A 24,457-nucleotide genomic window follows, 5' to 3' on the forward strand; every position below is an offset into this window, starting at 1 on the left:
TTAAATTTAATTTAAGAAGAGCTTGCTGAGAATGTACATGAAAATAGCAAGTGCACCGTCACATGCTGAAAATATTTGTGTAAAAATTGCAGCCAACCTTTCTTTGGTTAAAGGGGTTAATCAAGACTAAACTTCAGAGTAGCTGGACCCACGCTTGGATTCAAACTTACCAGGTCCCCACCGCGGGATTCCGGCGGCATTGCTCCACAGCCACCTCGGCAGGTCTCTGCTCTCTAGGAATCAACTTCCTGTTGACAATTGTCACGTGACTGCTGCAGCCAATCACTGCTGTCACCAGTGATTGGCTGCAATGGTCTCATGACCCCTGTCAACCAGATTCCCAGAGACCCGGAACCTGTGAAGGCAGCCATGGAACAATGCAGCCAGAATCCAGCGGCTGGGTACAGGTAAGTATGAACCCCACCATGGGTCCAGCCACTCTGAAGAGGTCTGTTAAGGTTTAGTCTTGAATAACCCGTTTTAACTTTACAACTGAAAACCCAGCTAGTTTATACTAGTTTTCATTGGGTATTCCCATCTCATGGCATATTGTTTGGATATTCCATCACTTTATGAAAATGGGGTTCCAAACTCTTAGACCCATCATGAAAATGAAGGAGTTGATTCAGGGCTGCAGCCCCTTCACTGTCTTTCTCAGCACAGCTATGCTGTTGGCCAGTCCACTGAGCAGGGCGCTGCAGTTGACCCCATTCTCCTAATAGGAGCTGTGCTGCAGTTCCCCTTGCACAGGAAGAGGCCAGAGCATATGCAGATATTTTCATTATCAGGATCAGTAAGGGCCCCAATGGTCAGACCCCCATGATCGTTAAGTAATTTCAAATCCTAGTGAGAGGGAATTTCCCTTGATCCCATTTCTTGCTAAGGACATATCTATCCTGGCAAGAAAGGACTTCATGAGCCAAGGATATATATGATGCATCCTGGTTATAAATGACTCTAGCTCTTAGTAGATCATGGATCTAGGCTGAGATACTATAGCCCGACGTGGGAGCTACTGTATCCTTGTAAGGTGGTGCTACATGCAATGAAATCTCGGTCTCTTTTTTAGGGTGTAGTGGGAGGAGTGACTGGAATAATTACAAAGCCAGTGGAAGGTAAGCACCAGATACTTTTTGTTTTTGTTTTTTTCCATATAGATTTATATAAGAATAAATGGCATCATTAAGGCATTGCAGATCATGGTGAAAACTTGACATGCTGTGAGAAGAGAAGACTTCTATACTGAACAGCTTACATTAGCCATCATTTACTTGCTGTAATTCCTTATAGACTTCAGGAATGTTTGCTATATGCCCAGTGCACAGAAGGAATGTTTTTACAAGAAGTAATTTGGAGATTATTCATCTTAATCCATTGATTGATTTGTGACTTCCTCTCAAGAAGGAATGCAGGCTTCATCGTCAACTGTTTTTATAGCTGGAATCTATACAATATTGATGCTAGAAAATAACTTTCGGTATTCTTCACAGGAGCCAAGAAAGAGGGAGCTGCTGGTTTCTTCAAAGGAATAGGAAAAGGACTTGTAGGTGTTGTGGCAAGGCCTACAGGTGGAATTATTGACATGGCAAGCAGCACCTTCCAGGGAATACAGAGGTACGAATGTTCCAAGGAAGTGGATTCTGTGCAGAAGCACGCGCGTCACTGATTTTACAGCAGTACTCCAGTAGTATACAATGCATAAAATAAGTATTTTTAATTCTTTCTGCTCGCGAATAGCATGAAAATGATATTACTTCATAAATATCCCATAACTCTGCCATAAATGCTCAGGATCAAAAGTCATTTGCAATTTTGCATCAGTTCTGCCCTTTAATAACAATTGCTTGGCATGCCTATCTATGCTGTCTGATCGTCCATTCCTATGTTCATTTTGTGCATGACACTTTCCCAAGATATTAACAGCAACTGACCCTGCAAAGAATATAGACTATTGTGGCAGTTTATTGTTAAGAACCTCTCAGAACGATATTTCAGTCTACGTTATATTGGACAGATTGTTGAATGCCCATAGAAACCATTCAGATTCCACCTTTCATTTTTCAAAGCTCCTTTGATAAATGAAAAAGCTCAATCTGATTGGTCACCGTGAATAACAAGACCAGTATTCATTTGCACTAGTCTTGATAAATCTCCCATCGCTGAAATTGATCATAGTAACATTAGTGCAGAATCACTGACTTCATGAAGAGAGAACAAAAATGTGTTATGGTGCCATAGAGAGAAAACTAAACAATACTAAAGTAATAATAAAGGCTAGATAAATATTAGCAATATAATACACACAGGCAAGCAATGATGCAGTTTGCTGTGATATTTATTAATGGAACAGGCCCCAGCCACACCAGTATGGGGAGGATACAAAGAAAGTTCAGACTCAAACTATTGATTCCAAGAGGGGCCTCCTTGGGGTGCACAATCTAGTTTTGTTCTCTAGTCTTCTATACAGTCATTCACAGACCCTATGCCCCTAGAGCCTAGACCATGCAACATTTGTAATACTGGCTGTGGGCTGGGGCTCCCTAACGACACCTGATTAAAACTTGTGGCAATACTATATACTTACAGTTGCACTTAAATTCACACATCCTTCTCTAAAGTGAAGTCCATAAAGAACAATGCCCATTTTTATTTTCATGAATGTCTCCCTTGAAACTGAATATACCCGTGATGTCATAGAGTTTCATATTTAGGTGCTAGAGAGAAGAAACACAACACTGCATGCCTTGGTACAGCCATTTAAGCCAAAGAAGAACAAGATCTCATTTTATATATTTTTTGCAATTTGAAATTAATAGTGGAGTTCATGATTCTGTTGATTAAAGTTTTTAGGACTGTTGGGTCAACAACCCAATGTAACTCATTTATATTAACCCTTTAAGGACCGATGACGTAGCTGTACGTCATGGGTCCAATCCCTAAACATGGCGCCCGCTCTCGCATGCAGTGGGCGCCTTAGCCGCGGGGTTTCTGCGATTTTAAATAGTAAGAGACCCGTGGCATCAGCCATAAGGCTGATCGCATACATCTTACCTTTCAGATGCCGTGGTCAAATGTGACTACGGCATCTGCGCAGACCGGAACCGGAAGTCGCGCGCTTCCGGTCCGGTAACAGCGTTTCCCGGCTGAGATCGGGGGACCTGTTGAGCTAATTGACCGGAGGCTCAAGCAGGCTTCATAGTCAATTAGATGTATATATCATTACAGGCCACTAGGTGGCAGCCTTGTATTGATATAGTGCAACTGAAGTCTTCAATGAGGCTATTTAGCCATCACTGAATACTATGAGCAGTCGGAAGATTGCCAGTTATTGTCACTGGGGGGGTCTTCTCATTTTGATAACACTTCTGTTTTCCTTTTTTCTCCCATACAATGTCTTATTGGTTCACTCATTGCTGCACCTTGACAACTACCACACCTATCTGGCTCCCATGAATGGCTCTGCAAGGCCTATGCAACAGAGTTCTTTTGGCTATTTCTGCTTACTTATTTTATGTACATTTATGTACCTTTTTTTCGTTCTCTATGCATGTGACTAATCTTTACATATGCAGCAAAAAGGATTTTTTTTGCAGCATTATGCCATGAATGTAAAAAAAATAACTTATTTTGCACAAAGTGGTGCAAGACTCTTCCTCCATTGATCATATCACTTTTAGTCTGCCGCGTTTGACTTGCATTTTCCATACGCTTGTCGATATTACTACATTTAGAAGGATGCTGCTGGGTTTATTTCTCAGTAAGCAAGCATCCTCTCATGGGCAGCTCTGCTTCTCCTCTCTTTGACATTCAGATACTTCTTTCACTATTCTTTTCTGTATATAATATTATCTCTGGCTGTTTTTTAGACTCCTATTACTTATCATCTCTTTCTTACTGTTTCCTGTCTGGTCGATTCCTCTGGAGCTACATTTCTTCTTTGGGACTCTAGTATTCTTTGGAGCTGTCTTCCACTTTTGTAAAATAAAAAAATAAAAAATAAAACATTAAAAGACAATTGGAATACTTTACAATTTATAATTTTTTTTTCTTTACAAGCTATAACAAGCACTTATAGACTGATGCAGGAAATTCGTCTGTAGCTTTCGCCTTTAGATTGTGAGCTCTTATGGGCAAGATCCCTTTGTAGCTTTGTATGAAATGACTAAAGCTAGTTTGACTGTGCTGTGCTGTAAGTAGTGTCGTTATTCTAAACATAGTGGGGGACAGGGGCACATTGGCCATAGACCTTGCAGGAAAATTTCCCGGTGGGTCGATGCCCAGGGGGCCGCCTGAGCCCTTCTCACGGCCGGCCAGTGGAAGTTTCTGGGGATGTATTTTGTTTCTGCTGGCAGTATTTTATGATGGACTGTGGTATTTGGCTCTGTTGGGGTTGTATAATGTGCCACAATATGGTATTGCTGACCCTGCCTTCCATCAATTTGGACCCAACTACAAAACGGTGCCACTTTTATTATTTTTTCCAGGGCCACTGTAAGTTCCCAGTCCGCCCTTGTCGGGGGAGATTTATTAAGCTAACTGTGCCAGAATTCTGGCTTGATTTGCGCCCAAAAAAACTGGTGTGCATCCTTTTCCCCATATTTATTATGTGTTTTAGATTCTTTTTGTGGCTCTTTTGAGAAGGACTTGTATGTATCATAACAGGAAGAGGGTGTAGATTAAGACTTGAGCTACTGTGATAAATCTGGCAGATCTTTAGACTGTCTATTCCAAGCTTCCACTGTCTAGATATTAAATCTACCCAATTGTTGCTTCCGTATAGTATGATTTTAGGGAACGTGGTAGAATATCTTGTATGTTTTAACAATCTCTTAATAAATGCACTGAATTACATGTGGTGAGCAGGTTTTACTCTAGGTTTGTGTAGTGGAATGAATTGCTACTGATGTGAAGATGTGTATTCTCTTACGTTCCGCTTACATTCTCAGCTAGACTTAGCCACTTTTTGCATTATCTGTGACATATCCACCATCAAGAAGCCGACCTGGAGAATATGGTGCTGACAAATGAACAGCGCCAAATACAGAAAGTTATTTTCATTTAGTGCAACTAAAACTATTCCCCGTTTTACTGTCAAAAATAGCAAATGGTATAAAAGCCAGTTGGTTTTTAGAAATATGACATTTGGCAAGAACAAATTTACTTCTAGAAAATCCAGCACAAAAGGGTATGGGTATGTTATGATTATTTCAGATCTACTGAGTCCGGAGAAGTGGTGCATGGTGTGTATATAGTCATCAGAATACAGTGTATTATGTGCAACTTCTTACAGTATATAGGATTAATGCCACTGTTATCTTCATACCTGTCAATATCTTGATCTAAAGGAGTTGTCCAGGTTTATAAAAAATGTTTTCTAGAAATAGTCCAACGTCTGTCCATGGACTGTGTCTAGTATCACAGTTCAACCCCATTCACTAGCATACCCAGCACAGCCCATGGACAGAAGTGCTGCTGTTTCTGGGAAACCTTTCTTCTGATCTCAGAAATTCCCTTTAATCAATGTCTGTTATGGAGAATGAGCTACTTCCAAACAAGCATCTTCCTTTCCCCGTGTGTATGTTCCTTATCACATGACGGACTCTTAAAGGGGTTGTCTCATTTCAGCAAATAGAATTTGTTATGTAAAAGAGGTTAATAGAAGACACTTACTAATGCATTGTTGTTATCCATCTTGTTTCCTTTGCTGGCTGGATTCATTTTTCCAACATTATATTATCACATTATACACTGCTTGTTCCTTGGTTACAACCACCTTGCAGTCCAGCAGTGGTGGTTGTGTTTGTACACTATAGGAAAAAGCACCGGCCTATTTTGTGGCCGGGACCGTGGTAGTGCACCTAGGCTAGTGGTTTTTGCTATATTGTGCAAGCACGACCACTGCTAGATTGCTGGGTGGTCTGTAACCATGGAAACAAGGAGTGTATAATGTGATGGAAAAATGAATCCAGCCAGCAAAGGAAGCAATATGGACAATCACAATATATTAGTAAGTGGCTTGTAAAAACTTACTCTACATGATAAATGCTATTTGCTGAAGTGAGACAACCCCTTTAAGGGGGTGCAGTGTGTCAGAAAGATATTAAAAAGTAAAAGTGCATTTAACCCTTAAAGCCTTGTTCAATTATAGTGTAGATATTTAGTCAATATTTTGAACCATGTATAGTACTCCTAACGTGTAAGGGACTTTCACAGCTCAAGAAGACTATGGATGCCCTTCAACACAAAAGTGCATATTTATAACCTCTGGAGAGCATTACCCTTCAGTGCCAATACAATGACGTGACCTCTTTCAGCTACATGTAAACTTATGCCATATTCTTCCTAATATATATTTTTATAGTGAGTGCTATAAGCCTGTATCACTTCTGGGATATTCTTCATTGGCCTAATGTAATTCATCTCAGTGTGTGCATTATATATTGAACTAATATGTGAAATTTCAGCCCCAATGCTTACACCGTTATTTTTCATATCTCCAGAGTAGCGGAATCTACAGAAGATGTTTCTCCACTTCGCCCTCCTCGTTTTATCCATGAAGACGGGATAATTAGACCTTACATTCGGAGCGAAGCACAGGGTCTGGACTTATTTGAGGTAAGCCTTTATGGAGCTCTCCGGAGTTCTCTTCAATGGACTGAGTAGTTTTCATCCGATAAGAGCATGTATTGGCTAAAGATGTGAACTTCATTCATTATTGGCTCTTCCGGGTACTAAATAAGTTTGATTGAAGCAGTGTTCACTCTGTCGCAGTGCAATGATCAAGAGCAAACATTCACATTTGGCCAGTCATCCGCCTATGGAAACGGTCCTTTTACATACTAAAATCTTCCTAGACATACTGTATATCACGTTTAGGGCTCATTCACACGACCATATTTTTTCTCCGCATTCGATACGCATTTTTTGCTGATCGGATGTGGACCCATTCATTTCAGTGATGCCGCAAAAGATGCAGACAGCACATTGTGTGTTGCCCGCATCCGTACTTCCGTTCCGCAGTCCCTCAAAAAAGATAGAACATGTCCTATGGCATGTTCTATCTTTTTTGAGGGGCTGCGGAACGGAAGTACAGATGTGGACTGTCACATTGCTATCATAGGGCTGGCCGTTCCGTTCTGTAAAATGCAGAACCACATGGCCGGTATCTGTGTTTGGCAGATCCGCAATTTGCAGACTGCAAAAACCGAATATGGTAATTTGAATGAGCCCTGAGGCTGAGGATGTGCCAATTATTAGCAACAAACATTCGTACAAGCACTGGTTCACAATAATTGGCTGTGTAAAGATACCGCCGACAAACGAACAAGAAAAAACTCATTTTTTGGGTGATCATATCTTTCATGTAGCACCACGTGTCGTCAGCACATTCCCAACTAGTATGTGCTGCAGACAAATGATGAAACTGTATGGGGTGATCGATCATAATTGCGATCGTTCATACCCACACAGCAGCTATGACTGCTGGCAGTGATTGAGAGTTACCGTAAAGTTCCACATTTCTGACCATTCCCTTCTCCGTCTGCCCCTGGGTGATCAGCTCAATTAGGTACATACACAATACATACATTTAATCCCATGTATGACCGTGTATAATGTCCTGCAGTGAATGAACAAAAGCCTATCTAACCTTCTTTTCCATGTTCTTTCTTTTTCTCTCTTCCATGCAGCCATTGGAATGAGGGAGAGTAAAATAGATTTTTTTTCTTATCTTCATTCTGAGCCTCATAATTGAATTTGTTCACAATTAGAATACATGAATGCTAAGGACTGAGACTCTTCTCATGCCAAACTCCACTACCTTTGCTTGCACATTTATATTGCGTTACAAATTAAGTCTTTTTGAGACTGATGAACTTTATTGTTTATATGTAGCATGCACAGAATAACCTAAGATGGGTACAACTTGTAGGCAGTTGCATATTTACTGTGCCATTTTCGTTTGACCACCCTTGGTTGGAATAGACATGTTGTTTTATGTGCCTTTTTAATGTACCCTTTGATTACTTGACCTGTATAAGTTCTGGAGCACATTGGCCTATTCAGCTAGTCCTAGTTGTTCATAGTTCTCTGTGATTACGTACTGCATTTTCCATTTAAAGGGGTTTGTCACTAAGGATACTTTCACACTAACGTTAAAGTTTTCCGGTATTGAGTTCCGTCCTAGGGGCTCAATACCCCAAAAAAACACTGCAGTTTTGTCCCCATTCATTGTCAATAGGGACAAAAAAACTGACCTGAACAGAACGTAATGCACCAAAATGCATTCCGTTCCGTTCAGTGGGTTTTCAGACCGGAGAGTAAACCGCAGCATGCTGCTTTTTTCTTTCAGTCGCTGGGATGCGGAGCAAAACGGATCCGTCATGACCCCAATGCAAGTCAATGGGGACGGATTTGTTTTCTCTGACACAATAGAAAACTGATCCGGCCTCCATTGACTGGATCGGTTCAAATTGATGCAGATGGTTGTATTATCAGTAACTGAAGCGTTTTTGCTGAACCCTGCCAGATCCACCAAAACGCTAGTGTGAAAGTATCCTAAGACAACATATTTCTACATGACTTGTTAGGGCATTTGGTTATCATAGAAGGGGCCCCTTGCATGGAACCTTCCTCTGAGAACCAGAGTTCAATGAGTCCTTCTCTTGCAGATCCAGTCTGTCCATATTTTACTATTCAGAGATTTATTTCATTGCCTAGAATGCATTACCAGATTTGAAAATGTATGGCTCATATGTGGTTTCATACACCAGACCCACAGGGATCAGCTGATCACCAGGCCATATAAAAGAAAGTTGTCTTCATGAGACATTCCCTTTAAGCCCCACCATTGTACTATAGAGTCTTACTGAGAAACATGATTTTGATGATTGCATCCGTGGTACGAAATAGGGAGAGGTGAAACTTTCAGATATGACCATTTGTATGTCGTATTCATTGAGGTGTATTGTTATTGTAAGTATGTGACCATAGTGAATGGATGCTGTGAGTGATGCATCTTTTTAAATGAAAAACCATTACAATTAAACATTCCCAACGAATATGTGAATGAGTTTTGCCATTTTCCGTAATTTGAGGTAAGTTGTCATTGCGATACATTATTTAACCCATTACTAGATGTCCCTTTTACACTACCACTGATTCATATGCTACTTGCCAGTTTGCACCAGACGTTCATGCATGTTTAGCAAGTTTATTACAGCCTTCTACTCATTCCCCCCATTATGATCAATATAGGCGTGTATGAAAATACCATCAAAATGATGTTTCTGAGATGTAGAAACCTATTTAAATATACGTTGATACAATTAAATTGCAGCGATAGATCCCATTTTGCTGTACTTTGAAACAAAGAAAGTGCCTATTGTGATTAAAAGGTATGAACCTGATACCCACCATAAATTTCTCTCTTGTACAAGTTCTACAGCTCAGGACCGACTGTATGTAGCACAAATTTCTATCTAGATGTGCTGGCCTTTTTAAACTCATACGAGTGTGATGGAGTGTTTGAATATGTGAAAATGATTGCTAAAAGTATGCTATACTTGCTGTTTATTGGTATATATTTTGATTTATTGCTAAATATAAAGGTTGACAAGTGAAAAATTCTAAAACTTATACTTGGTGCAGTTCCTTACATTTTTTAAGGTATATGCTTGCTGTCAATGAATGAGAACATTCTTGTTTACTATTCAGAGGCCACAAATCAGTACGGGCTTTGTCCTGCTCCCAGCGGAGAAGCTTATACCCAGCAGTGATCTGCAGACTGATGGGGTTTATTCACATGTCAGTCATATCGCCAAGACCAGTAATGAAGTAAAAAAAGAGAAGTAGGACCTGTCCTTAATACTTTCTTCTTTTATCATCCACTACTGATTTTGGCTTCAAAAACTGCATCGGAAAACCTGAATGTGTGTCAGCACCCTTAGAGAAATGGTTCCTAATGTGTAAAATGTTTGGCATTGAAAATCTCATGGTATCAGGTGAAGATGGGATTCTAGGTGTATAATGTGTGCGGCCTTGACAACATTTGCCTCTTTTAATATACACTCACTGACAAAAAGAAAATAACGCGCCCAGATAGAAATGTCCGATTGCTGCAAAACTCCACATGCAGATACATGAATGATTATGATGGGTCATGCCGCAAGAGGGCATAAAAGTGCTTTCTCCGCTGCCCATTAAAAGGCTCTCAGAGGCTACTTTTGGGTACTGTACCTACTGGTGTTAGATGTTGACTGCTAGACATGCATTTTGCACAGAGAAAAGCAGCATCATTTTGATGAATTGCCCGCCATTTCGGCTGTTAGAAGGTGTTGGGAGCAGTGGTTATGTAAGGGCACGCACACACTGTGAACGGGCTCTGGACATCCTAGACAGACCACCAATAGAGAGGATCATTTGATCTGCTGACAAGCACAAGCAGCTCCCACAATCCAGACACAGGTGGAACCTTCATTACACACCCCTGTCTCTGCCTAGACTATTTCTAGGCACATAGTAGGAGGATATTTGGTGTCATGGCACCCATTACATCATGTCCTGCCATTGACAGACAGCCACCATTGCCTTCCTTTGTAGTGATATCATGAACGAGAAACCTGGACTGCTACAGACTGGAATGTATCACTTTTAACGAAGACAGCTGAAGACATCTGTGCTGGTCCCATGTTCATATGTGTCCTCATTGCTGAGAAAAATGATGATTTCATATATGCAACTAGGAGCAACGGGGGTGTTGCCATTGCACCTAGAAGATCCATTTTCTCAGCAACTGCTGAACCCTCTGCACTTTGACAGGGCCAGGTGTGATGACGTTTCACTGCCTGGCCCTATGAATCAAAATGGAGTTGCAGAGAGAGCAGAGCCTCTAGGTGTAATGGGAACGCCCCTGTTTATCCTAGAGGTTCATTTACATATATTAAAACAAAACATCATCTTTCTGAGCAGTCCGGGCACATATGAACATGGGACCAACACAGATGTCTTCAGCTGCCAAGTGCACATGTAACAGGTCAGCCAGTGTCATAGGTACAAACCTGCTGACAGATGCCTTTTCATACTGTTTCAGCATAAAAGCACAGTAGATAATCTACCTACTTAATAGCACAATGGAACATAACATTGTCAGTATGAAATCCTTACTAGAAAGTGTACTTTTTAAGAATATAAGCAACTAGTGGGACAACATAGCTTACAATTCAATGACTCTGTAATTAAAGGGAACCTGACAGCAGATCGATGCTTCCCAACCGTGTCCAGCATGAAATACAGACTGACTACCTCATTACATTGAGAGAAAGCATAGCTTCAGAATGAGTAGGCACAGGGAGACGTATACAGGGTGAGTCAAAAGTCTCAGGACACCCTATTTCAGAAGCAAAAGGGGAAATGACCTCTCCGAGTACCCCAGCAAGTAATGAGTGAGGGGGCCTATCTTTTAGGCTATGTCCGGAAAATGGCTGCCATCTTGAAAGCCGCCATATTGGATCAAGGGCAAATTTCTCCAATGGAAGGGGGTCATGTAGCACATCAAGGAAGAACAGACTTTTCTCAAATCAGTTGCTGCAATCAAATTTGCAATATCTCTTGTGGTTCAAAAGGTATTAAATAAAAGGGTTTCTGAAATAAGAGTGTCCTGCGGCTTTTGACTCACCATGTATAATGGGTGGCTTCTCTTTGGCTTTAAGCTGTAGCAGTTCATTTTAAAATGGGGTCCTGTAAGTATTTCATACTGCCTGGAGCTAGGGCAGCATGAATTGCACCACAGGTTCCCATTAAATACCAATCACTGCACTCTACTTATTTTAGCTTTAGTTTTAGCACTAGCTACTTTTTTAAGGGGAGATTTCGAAATGTGGTTTTGGGTTAAAACATTACTAAACCATTCTATAGCCAAACTTTTAAAAAAATAAAATTCTGTGGGACTTCTAAATATCGGAGATGGCAAAGTGCTGATATTAAACAGTCTCATAATATTTGAATGGAATGTGAATAGGTGATAATCCATTATTGCGGGACAACCCCTTTAAAATTTAATTCAAACTCACGTGTCCATTTGATGCCTGTGGAAAATCCGGCCGTGTTTCAAACGTGAAGAATCCATGTTTGGTTCATGTGTCAGTTTTTTGCCCTCCTTGTTTCATCCATATTCCTCATACACATACTGTTTCCGGAGCATCATCTACTAATGGTCCGTGAAAAACCACAGACAGAAAATGGATGCCGTCCATAGACTTCAACGGTCATGTTTGGTCTGCAATCATGGATTAAAGCAGTGCATGCTCCCATGATTTTTCCACTGACCCACAGTCAGTGTAAAACCACTGATTTGTGAACAAACACATTAATATCAGTGGAGAACACAGACGGCACACGTGACTTACTGAAGTGTGAACAAAGCCTAAGGGTGGTATCACACACCACTTCTTGTGGCAGTTTGTGATAGTTTTTTAGACAAAGCTCAAAAGGGAATGAGAAATATAAAGGAAGGACAAAAAGCCATGAGTGACACCACCTCCTAAGGGTGGTGTCACACGTGGATTCTTTGGAAATTCACCGCTGCACTTTTTGATGCAGTATTTCGATCCAGGGTCAGGAGTGAACATATCCTGCGTGAAGGAGAATTATAAATCATGTCCTTTTATTTCTTTGAATCTATTTTCAATCTACTTCTGACTTTGGCCAAAAAACCTGCATGATAAACTGCCCCTTTGGAAGAGTCATGTTGAGAATATTGACTCTTTATGTTTGTTATTCCATTAAATGCATAGAAACTAATCTATGAGTATATACAGGTAAATAAAGGACCAATTACCATTACCAAATGATTCATCTTTTTAAATAATCATATATTTATGTAAACCTATAAATGCAAGCTATTATTGTGAGTACGATATTTGTAACCATATAACTTTATGTATCTGTGTACTGTAATACTTTGTGTTAATAATATCTAAACAAGAAATGTGTCTTGTGTCTCTGAATGGAGCAATAAACAAACTTTCTGAACTTTTTTGTTAGTCTGAGTTTATAGTTTCGGTAAAACTACAGTATCCAGATCGCTCTTTCATATTTAAAAAATACTAATTGTTGATTTGGAAACTAATTTCCAGCATGTTTTGAGTAAGGCCTCCTGCACACGACCGTTGTGTGCACCCGTGGCCGTTGTCCCGTTTAACGTGTTTTTCTGCGGTCCCATTGACTTTCAATGGGTCCGTGGAAAAATCGGAAAATGCACCGTTTGGCAGCCGCATCCGTGATCAGTGTTTCCTGGCCGTGAAAAAAATATGACCTGTCCTATTTTTTTCACGGACCCATTCAAGTCAATGGATCCGTGAAAAATCACGTGTGCACACAAGATTGTCATCCGCGTCCGTGATCCGTGTCCGTTTTTTCCTATCATTTCAATGGCAAACTTGACTTAGATTTTTTTTTTCTTTTTTCATGTCCGTGGATCCTCCAAAAATCAAGGAAGACCCACGGATGAAAAAACGGTCACGGACCAACGGAACCCCGTTTTGCGGACCGTGAAAAAATACTGTCGTGTGCATGAGGCCTTAGGAAAATTATTTAAAGGTGTATTCCAGTAGAATAGAAGAGCTTGGCCTTGAGCTCCAAAACCTTAAAAAAATAACAGTGCTTATACTCTGCCATTCTGACAGTGCCAAGCAGGGGCGAACTGGGAACGTACAGTGGCCCTGAAAAAAATATAAAAAATGGCCCAGTTTTATAGCTGGGTCCAAATTGATGGAAGGCAGGACCAGCAATACCATATTGTGGCACATCATACCACCCCAACAGAGCCAAATACCACAGTCCATCAGAAAATACTGCCCCAGCAGCACAAAAAACATCCCCAAAAACTTCCACTGGCCGGCCATGAGGAGGGCTCCCTGGGCATTAGCCCACCGGGAAATTTCCCTGCAAGGTCAATCCGCCCCTGGTGCCAACGTCTTCACTGTGCTCCACTTCCTGCTCTTCTCCCAACACAGAGAGAAATGACTGTAAATGGTGCTCAGCCAATCACTGGCTGCAATGATGGCCTGCCTCAGCCAGTGAGTAGCTGAGCGTCATTTCCTGTCGTGTCAGGACAGGATCAGAATGTGGACGAGTACACTGGCGTCATCAGAATTTCAGGAAAACGGTGAGGTCAGTATGAGCTCTGTTACTTATTTAAACCATTTGCAGCCCATGTCCAAGCTTTTTTTTTATTCTGCTGGAATACCTTTTTTAACTTTTTTATTTTTATTTTATTTTTTTAGCAAAACTTTGATAGAAACCAAAAATATGGTTAACCCATTAATGACTGCAAAAACTCCTTTTTACTTCGGCTGCTAATGGACCTTAGCTTCATTTTTAAGGAGACTCGTGCAACAGAGAGCAGGAGCTTTGCTTAGATGCCACAGTCACTATTAAGTGATTTAAGCCTCGTGCGGATGTCCATGGAACACCGCCGTGAGATACCGGACTGGCATTGCAGAAGCGCACAACGTCATTGGTTGCTATGACGCCGTGCGCTTCGCACCTCCTCTGCTCTACAGTAATACACTCGTATAGATCATACGAGTGTATTACTGTACTGCGGCGGCACAAAGCGCACAGCGTCATAGCAACCAATGATGCGGTGTGCTCCTGCAATGCCAGTCCTGTATCTCACGGACCGTGTTCCACGGACGTCTACATGAGGCTTTAGAGGAGAGCTCCCTCTCTCAGGCACTGGCACAGCCGCAAACAAGAGTGTGGGGTGCAGATGTCAGGGTATGGCAGCCAGAATCCTAATCAAGGCCCCGCAGGCCTCCATCCAGACTATAACTATAGGCAGATCCCTGACAGTGCCTGTCTTTATAACACTGACAGTATAATACACTGCCACGTCCATAATGAACCACACTACATAATTATCATGTAATTTATCCCTCACGGTGGACGCCGTTAAAAAGAAAAAAAAAGGACAGAATTGCAGGTTTTTTTACTTATTCAAAGTGTTAAGTGCCCTAAAATGATTCCAATGAAACTACAAGTCATCCAGCAAAAATCTAGTCCTCACACAGCTCTCTAAAAAAGAAAAAGTTATGGGTCTTGGGATGCACGATGCAAAAACATTTTCTTATTTATTTTTTAAACCATATTTATTATTTATTTTCCATATATAAGTATACAATTATACAAAGCATTGTTACATATATTTTAACAATTTGGTACAAAACATTTTAACCATAAAACATAACAGAAAACAGTTAACAGTATAAGGTAACTTAAGTGACAGTTATTCTTGACTTCACTTCTTCCCAGCATGATCCCAGATCATCCATTAGCGGCTCGCTTAACAAAAACAACAATGGAGCTAACCGCATACGGGGCTCTTTTGGAAATAATGCTGGTAAGGAGCTAGGCAACAAGGAAGTGGCATTCCACTGGTGTTTGATAATAACTACCCATCAGACGGGTCCTCGACTAATGCAGATGTAATAAGTTTTCTGCCAACCCCATACAATTCGATTTCCCGTATACTCCACCGGTAATGGCGATGATACGGTCTTTAGCTCGGCTGTGCCCAGGATCTCTTTCTCTGCTCTGGGTCCTGTGTCAATCTGAGCTCTGGCGGGTCAGTCACCGGATCACTCGACTGAGAATGTCTGCGTCTTCGGTTATCTTGCGACGACGTGCCTGATCGTCTGGAGAGGATCATCTGCAATTCAGCTTTCGCATCTTAGAGATTTCGGTAGGTATCTGCAGAGCCGTCGGGGTAGTAAATCCGCAAGATCGCTGGGTACATTAGTGCAAACTTGATCTGTGCGTGGTGGAGTTTGGAACAAATGGCTGAGAATTCCCTCCTTCGTCGGGTGACTTCTGCAGAGAAATCTTCAAATAGTATACGGCTGTCACGCAGCTCTAAAGGTCTGTTGCGTTTCTTGTAAGCCCGGATTATAGAGGACTTGTCTGAAAAGTCTAGATATCGCGCTATGACCTGTCTAGGCCTTTGTATAAGTGCTGGGTGTAATGGCGGATCTGTTTGGCCACGGCGAATTGTCGGTAACATTGGGCCGACCCTGTGCGCTCTCTCGACCTTGCAGGTGGCGGATAAGCCGAGTGCGTTGGGTAACTCTTGCTCACAAATGATTAAGAGATTTTGTACAGGTACGGACTCAGGCACTCCAACTAACCTCTGATTATTCCGCCGGGAGCGGTTTTCCAGGTCATCTATTTCATCTCCCATCTGCTTGTGATCCTGGAGTAGTTTTGTGTAGTCTGTCTTTAAGCGCGTGTATTCATCTTCTAGGGTGCTTATCCTTTCTTCTGCTACGTCCAGGCGCCTGCCATGTTCTGAAATTTCTTGATGTAAATGTGCCAGTTACGCCGAAACCGTAATTGAGAGGGATTCTGGCTGCTAATTCAAGTGCCACCTTTTTGTAGTTTACTTTCAAAACTTCGCTTTAGTCCTCTCCGTCTAAGGAGTCTTCATCAGGTGGAAGTGGCGGGGCGTCTTCAGGAGCTGGTAGCGGCGCATGGTTCGCCATGTTTGCTGGGGGGGCTGTGTCCACCACCTTTTGCTGTCCCTTTTGACGAATTTTGCTCCCCATGGTAACAATAAACCCGTCCATATGACACAGTACTGAGGTAATCTGTTGATGAGCCCAAGACCTATTCGATTACAAGCCTGGAGGAGCAATTGATTAGCAGAGCTGAGCTGCATGGAGCTCAAGTAAGCGTGGCCACTCATGCTGGCACCGGAACCGGAAGTCCAACATTTTCTTATTATTAAAAACAAGTTGTTTTATTATGCAAAAGTAGTAAAACTACATGTATTTTGTATGACTGTAATCATACTGGTCCAGAGAATAAAGTTATCATGTTATTTATACCAAAAAATGAAAGCTGCAAAATTTATAACAGAAAAACTCAGTGGCAGTATTGCAGTTTCTTCCCATCCACCTCCAAAAAGAGTTAATAAAAGTTAATCAGTAAGTTTTGTGTCCCTCAAAATGATGGCATTAAAAGCTACAACTTGTTCTGAAAAAAAAACAAGCTGTCAAATGGCTACATCGACAGAAAAATAAAAAAGTTATAGATCTTAAAATGCGACAAAGAAAAAATAAAAAAATCGCTCTGTCACTAATGTCCACCAGAGGTTAAAGGGTTAAAGGGTAGATTAACATATGTTGAAAAAATGAAGAGGGAGAAGTGCTGCTCAGAGTGATCTGCCCCTTCTGCTTTTAGCTAATCATTTTTATTACAAAAAAATAATGAAAAGTAGTATATTCCTATAAAAAGCAGCAGCCTACTGTCCGAGAATGTTATCTCTCTATATATTTTGGGGAAATTTAAAGCAAAGATAACACACTAGTAGGATGTTCAATTAGAGTGGGGCATAAGTAGAAAAAGCTGGGCCCCATAGGAAATTTTTGAACGGGACTCCCAACCCCCGAGCAACTACCCTACAATCCCGCTCCTCCCGCAGCTAGTCAAGACTATCCATGCTTGCCATACAACCCCCCACCCACTAAGACATGTAAAAAAAAAAAATATGAAATTAAAATGCTTGCTTTACAGGAGAGGCAGGACTCAAGAATGAACTGTACAGTATGCCACCTGGGCCCTGTATGCCCCCTTAGTGAGCCACCCAATAGTTTTTCCCTTGTAGAGCCCCATTCACATCATGAATGTACCCTTAATGCCTCCTTCACAATAGAGATGCCCCCTTAGTGCCCTACACAGTAGTGCTGGCCCCTTAGTACCCCCCTTATAGAAGTAATGGCCCCTTAATGCCCTGTTACAGTAGCACTGCCTCCTTAGTGCAACCCTTAGAGTAGTGAATCCCCTGTGGTCTTATTAAAATAAAAAAGTAATAATCGCCTAGCCCCCTTTTCCCTGCAGCAGGTACAATGCAGTAATGTCATCAAGTCTGCTGTGCTGAGATGTCCTAATCAATCCATCAGCCACAATGACGTCGCAGCATCTTGCCTGCTGCTGTGGTAAAGTATTATTATACAGTAAAAAAAAACTAGAAAACTTAGACCATCTTAAAACGTGGCAAATTTATCATAGTGGCTGATGCTAGATGATAATCTGGCACATCTTTAGACTATCTCTTCTAATGTATACCACTTTTTTGTTGACCTAGTTTCCACTGAAAATCTGTCCACATCCCTGCAAATAGATTTTATGTGCACCTGAATAATGTGGTCTAAAATGAGATGCAACAACATTTTGGTGCAAACACCATGAAAGTGGCACATGTAGCATAGTAAATTTAGGCCATATTGTTTTAAAGGGAACCTGTCACCGGGATTTTGTGTATAGAGCTGAGGACATGGGTTGCAAGATGGGCGCTAGCACATCCGCAATACCCAGTCCCCATAGCTCTGTGTGCTTTTATTGTGTAAAAAAAACGATTTGATACATATGCAAATTAACCTGAGATGAGTCTTGTCCCTGACTCCTCTCACATACAAGACTCATCTCAGGTTAATTTGCATATGTATCAAATCGTTTTTTTTACACAATGAAAGCACACAGAGCTATGGGGACTGGGTATTGCGGATGTGCTAGCGGCCATCTAGCAACCCATGTCCTCAGCGCTATACACAAAATCCAGATGACAGGTTCCCTTTAACTTGTGCCAGAAATAGGGGTTGCGTCTTATAGTTGAGTTATATGGCAGGTATTTATGGAAAGCCAGTACATGTAATTGACATTGCTGCTTTTATGTTGCAGAATTCAAATCTAAAAAAAATAGATGGCGAAATCTACAGATACTGCCTGCCTTTAAGTAAGACTAAGAAAGAGAACCTTGTGGTCACCAACAGGTTTGTCTTATGTTCTCATCTTTCTTTGAGCTCCTTAGTGACATACATTGCCCTTTTACTGCTTCATTCTCTGTTTTCCTGAATCATTATGTGCAGTCATTTTCTTTCAGTAGTTTCTCCCTCTAAGGGTCCATTCACACGTCCGCAATTTCGTTCCGTATGTTGCGGACCCATTCATTTCTATGGGGCAGCACGATGTGCTGCCCGGATCCGGAATTGCGGATCCGCACTTGCGGGTCCGCAATTCCGGGTCCGCAATTCCGATCCCAAAAAATATAGAACATGTCCTATTCTTGTCCGCAATTGCGGACAAGAATAGGCATTTTCTATTAAGTGCCGGCGATGTCCGTGTTTTGCGGATCCACACACACGGACGTGTGAATGGACCCTAAATGTCGGCTGCTTTTGATTGAGGGTGTAGCATTTTGGCATTGTGGGATCATGTTTATATATGCCATCTGATCTTTTGTTGTGGGTCGTTCAGAGCTTTTGTTCAGATTTTCAAAATATTGTAAGGCTCTTTTCACACTGCCTTTTGCAGTGTCCATCAGTTAGTGGCAGGAGGTTTCTTCCTAGGAAACCTCTGACCTGTACACCTGACAAATACCATTTAATAGGAACCCAGTGGCATCTGTCACACGTAGGCTTCCGTGTAAAAAAAAAATAAAAAAAATAAAAAAAATATATATATATATATATATATACCTACGTATACCAGACCGATGGAGCCTTAATGGACTCCCTTTTGGCCTCCCTTAATGGGGGCCTATGACTTCTTTTGACATATGCACCTGGAAACTAGTAGTTTCTTGTATGGAAAAAAAAGATGTATTTGTTTTATCCCCAATGTTCGTATTACCACACCTTAACATAAGATATACAGTAGATTAGAAAGAAGAGTGTAGATATTGCTGAACCACATGTAAATACAAAAGGTCTACATACTATAGTACGGTCCTTATATAGGTGTGTGCAACATCTCACCACCCAGCTATAGTCCATCAAACACTAGTGGCACCATTAGAGTTGGAGAAGCACTGCGTAGGCCAATACAGAAGTCAATGTCCTTTATAGATTAGTGTTATCAAACACTAGTATTAAAGAAGATGCTTAGTATGAATTATTTACGGCTTCATGTCTATATGGTTCTATTTCTACAAACAGGAGAATTATGAGTGTTAAAGAAGTGGAAATTTTGGGACACAGAAGCATAGACTGGGACTACCCTTTTGAAGATTTTATCCAGCCACCAACCGTGGAAGAGAATGTACTGAATCTCTATGTAAAGGTATGTGAAAACTGTTCAGTAAGTTGCTGGCCATTAAATGCAGTAGATTCTCGCTCTGCACCCTGTTAGCATGTCCCTCGCTTTACCCTAAACGCAGGCTGTAGTTGTAGCTACAAACTATACAGCTTCCATTTAAGGAGCATCCGTCACCCCATACCTTCTTATCAATCAAAATGAATTGTTAGATGCGCGCTGTCCCCTGAGCAAAACTCTGCAGTCCTTTTAAAATCTGGATGGGAGCTCTAAATGCTTTGTAACATATAGCTGGGAACACTTTAACAATGCAGGGATTATAATGTTTCCAAGTGACCGTGCAGCATCTGCATGAACTGCTTATTTATTCCAGGGTTTTTAATTCTTTTTTTTTCTGTGCAGGACCACAGCCTTATAGTATTTCAGAAGAGGGAAAACGGTAATCATGAAGTCAAGAAAAGAATAACTCTGCCAAGCAATGCCAGTGCTCAGGTAACACATCCTGTGAACATTTCTTCAGGGGATGGTCGGCGACTTTAACAAGTCTGCATTTATTCTTCCCTTCATATTGGTAGAAAGGCTCTGTGTGTGACAAACTTTGCTTACAGTATTTCCTCTATTTCAATGTATTTGCGTAAAGTGCATAAACTCTGGAACTTACAAATAATTGCATTTTGCCCACACTGATTCTCATTTAAGGCCTTAAACGAAAATGCTGATTTTAGAAGAAATTTTGAAATTTTAGTTTAATTAGAAACCTTTTTACACCTGCTCTAGACGGGATTCACACACGCAGTTTTTGAAGTACTTCTTTTTTTTTTTCCATTTCTGTGTTTTTAGCCCAAAAAAAGAAAAAGTATCATCCTTTGTGTTACACTTTTATTTACTCTTGTATTCACTCTTGGCTTTGGCAAAGAAAAAAAAAACCTGTATCTAAAGAGAACCTGACATGTGGTTTAGTAACTACTTGTATTCCCCATGGTATAACAATCCTAGAGCATCTTTTCCTAGAACTATTTGTTTTGCCATTCCTCTGTTATTCCTCCTAGAACAGGGATCAGCAACATTCGCCACTTAAGCTGTGATGAAACTATGACTTCCATCATGCACACTTGTTTGGCTGTTTTTGGAACTCCCATAGAAATGAGTGGAACATGCTGGGAGTTGTAGTTTTACAATAGCTGGAGTGCCAGAGGTTTATGAATAAATTGACAACTGGGGGTTACCATTTTGGGGTGTCATTACACAGTCTGGCAAAGTCTAATAGGTATTCATCAGAGGAGGGTCAGTCAATGCCACTAAAATGTAACTTTTAATTGTTACACTAAACAACCCAAATTGTAAAGATCTAAAAAAGTAATTTCCTGTATTAAACCTCACAATTCCCACTGTCACAGATAGCAATGTAATCGTACTTGGCAGCTTCCAACCAAGGCAGTAGAGTAATAATAGACCAGTGTGGTCTTACCACTTCCTATGTCATGGTTGGAAGCCCAGTAGCGTGGTCGGGATGTTGCTGGTGTTTGTAATTAAATACAGTTGCAAGAAAAAGTATGTGAACCCTTTGGAATGCTATGGATTTCTGCACAAATTGGTCATAAAATGTGATCTGATCTTCATCTAAGTCACAACAATAGACAATCACAGTCTGCTTAAACTAATAACACACAAAGAATTAAATGTTACCATGTTTTTATTGAACACACCATGTAAACATTCACAGTGCAGGTGGAAAAAGTATGTGAACCCCTAGACTAATGACATCTCCAAGAGCTAATTGGAGTGAGGTGTCAGCCAACTGGAGTCCAATCAATGAGATGAGATTGCAGGGGTTTGTTACAGCTGCCCTGCCCTATAAAAAACACACACCAGTTCTGGGTTTGCTTTTCACAAGAAGCATTGCCTGATGTGAATGATGCCTCGCACAAAAGAGCTCTCAGAAGACCTACAATTGGGAATTGTTGACTTGCATAAAGCTGGAAAGGGTTATAAAAGTATCTCCAAAAGCCTTGCTGTTCATCAGTCCACAGTAAGACAAATTGTCTATAAATGGAGAAAGTTCAGCACTGCTGCTACTCTCCCTAGGAGTGGCCGTCCTGTAAAGATGACTGCAAGAGCACAGCGCAGACTGCTCATCAAGGTGAAGAAGAATCCTAGAGTGTCAGCTAAAGACTTACAAAAGTCTCTGGCATATGCTAACATCCCTGTTAGCGAATCTACGATACGTAAAACACTAAACAAGAATGGATTTCATGGGAGGATACCACAGAGGAAGCCACTGCTGCCCAAAAAAAACCCCATTGCTACACGTTTACAGTTTGCACAAGAGCACCTGGATGTTCCACAGCAGTACTGGCAAAATATTCTGTGGACAGATGAAACCAAAGTTGAGTTGTTTGGAAGAAACACACAAGACTATGTGTGGAGAAAGAGGCACAGCACACCAACACCAAAACCTCATCCCAACTGTGAAGTATGGTGGTGGGGGGATCATGGTTTGGGGCTGCTTTGCTGCGTCAGGGCCTAGACGGATTGCTATCATCGAAGGTAAAATTAATTCCCAATTTTATCAAGACATTTTGCAGGAGAACTTAAGGCCATCTGTCCACCAGCTGAAGCTCAACAGAAGATGGGTGTTGCAACAGGACAACGACCCAAAGCATAGAAGTAAATCAACAACAGAATGGCTTAAAGAGAAGAAAATACGCCTTCTGGAGTGGCCCAGTCAGAGTCCTGACCTCAACCCGATTGAGATGCTGTGGCATGACCTCAAGAAAGCGATTCACACCAGACATCCCAAGAATATTGCTGAACTGAAACAGTTCTGTAAAGAGGAATGGTCAAGAATTACTCAAGACCGTTGTGCACGTCTGATCTGCAACTACAGGAAACGTTTGGTTGAAGTTATTGCTACCAAAGGAGGTTCAACCAGTTATTAAATCCAAGGGTTCACATACTACCACCCGCACTGTGAATGTTTACATGGTGTGTTCAATAAAAACATGGTAACATTTAATTCTTTGTGTGTTATTAGTTTAAGAAGACTGTGATTGTCTATTGTTGTGACTTAGATGAAGATGAGATCACATTTTATGACCAATTTGTGCAGAAATCCATATCATTCCAAAGGGTTCACATACCTTATTAACTACAGTTGCAAGAAAAAGTATGTCCCACAGCATCCTTAGTATCCTCTGTCAGGTGGCCACTCTGTCTCAACAACCCATCCACCGAGCACCCCTTCCACTCCCCAACAAGGCCGACCCTGTCTGGACCACCTGATCCTGACCTACATGCCCTGCAATGACCCTATCAGTGTGTCCTGGCATGCCATGTTTCGTTGTGTGTCAAGCTCATAAGGTGACATCCACAGTATCAATGGTAAAAGATACAGATACTTGGCTGACCTATAGTGATGGTCAGAACAGTAAGGGCTGTCTATTAGAGGCTGGATATAAGCCTAGACTAACATAGTGGCACTGCAGTGGCAGTCTCTATTTCTTGATGGTAGGTAATCAGTATAGGAAACCGGACAACCCATTTAAGGAACTGTCTCAGGATTTAAAGCAATGTTTCATTGAGAGAGAATATCCCAAGCATATACTCAGGCAAGCGTACCAACCATATGGCACTGAGGTGAGATTGTACTAATTTATTAACACCAAACATACAGACTTTCCCCCCTGTCCACCCCCACCCCCAAGAGGGATGTATACTCTTGATCACCATGTTTGACATCTGAGCAGCTGCGGCTTGATGGGTGACCTCGAAGTACTGGCCTATCCTTTTGATGGACTAAGACAGGCATGCTCTACCTGCGGCCCTCCAGCTGAGGCAAAACTACAACTCCCAGCATGCCCTGAAAGCTGTAGGTTGTCGAGGCATGCTGGGAATTGTAGTTTTGCCACAGCTGGATGGCCGCAGGTTGGTCATCCCTGGACTAAGACATTTCTGATGCGGTAAGTAAATACCCACAGATCACCTACAAGAAAGGAAAAAGCCTTAGAAATACCTTAGTACACAACACATTTTGTACTGACAAGATTGACAGGCATGTGGTTGGACAGACAGATAAAAGGATGCTACAAATGTAGTGACTGTATTGCCTGTAAATTTATACGCGTTCTCTAGTACCAATCTGAACTGTTATCCAACCCCTAAAATGCCTCCCATATGCCCGGACCCTTCAGAGAGGTTGTGCTTACCTGGCTCCCCAGCACCCGCGTCACTTCTGACGCCCGCACGTCCGTCGCTGCATCTCCCTGTCGGTGTGGGGGGTGTAGGGCTACCCGTGATGCTAGGGAGGCTCTTCCTAAACATGGCCTGTTATTAGCTGCAACAAACCCCCACCCAGAGGGAGATGCAGTGG

The 24,457-nt window shown here is 41.5% G+C and overlaps 1 protein-coding gene across 1 annotated transcript in view; it reads left to right on the forward strand.

The window, feature by feature from the left end:
* The window catches only part of VPS13C (vacuolar protein sorting 13 homolog C), a 352,162-nt gene that overhangs the window by 326,545 nt on the left and 1,160 nt on the right, over positions 1-24,457 (forward strand). The window contains exons 77-82 of the mRNA XM_040413678.1: positions 1,070-1,115; positions 1,491-1,614; positions 6,501-6,615; positions 18,736-18,827; positions 19,992-20,115; positions 20,491-20,580. Coding sequence (XP_040269612.1) covers positions 1,070-1,115; positions 1,491-1,614; positions 6,501-6,615; positions 18,736-18,827; positions 19,992-20,115; positions 20,491-20,580 — 591 coding nt within the window. The remainder of the gene's footprint in view (positions 1-1,069; positions 1,116-1,490; positions 1,615-6,500; positions 6,616-18,735; positions 18,828-19,991; positions 20,116-20,490; positions 20,581-24,457) is intronic.

This window comes from Bufo bufo, chromosome 1 (genome assembly GCF_905171765.1).
Source record: "Bufo bufo chromosome 1, aBufBuf1.1, whole genome shotgun sequence".
NCBI lineage: Eukaryota > Metazoa > Chordata > Amphibia > Anura > Bufonidae > Bufo > Bufo bufo.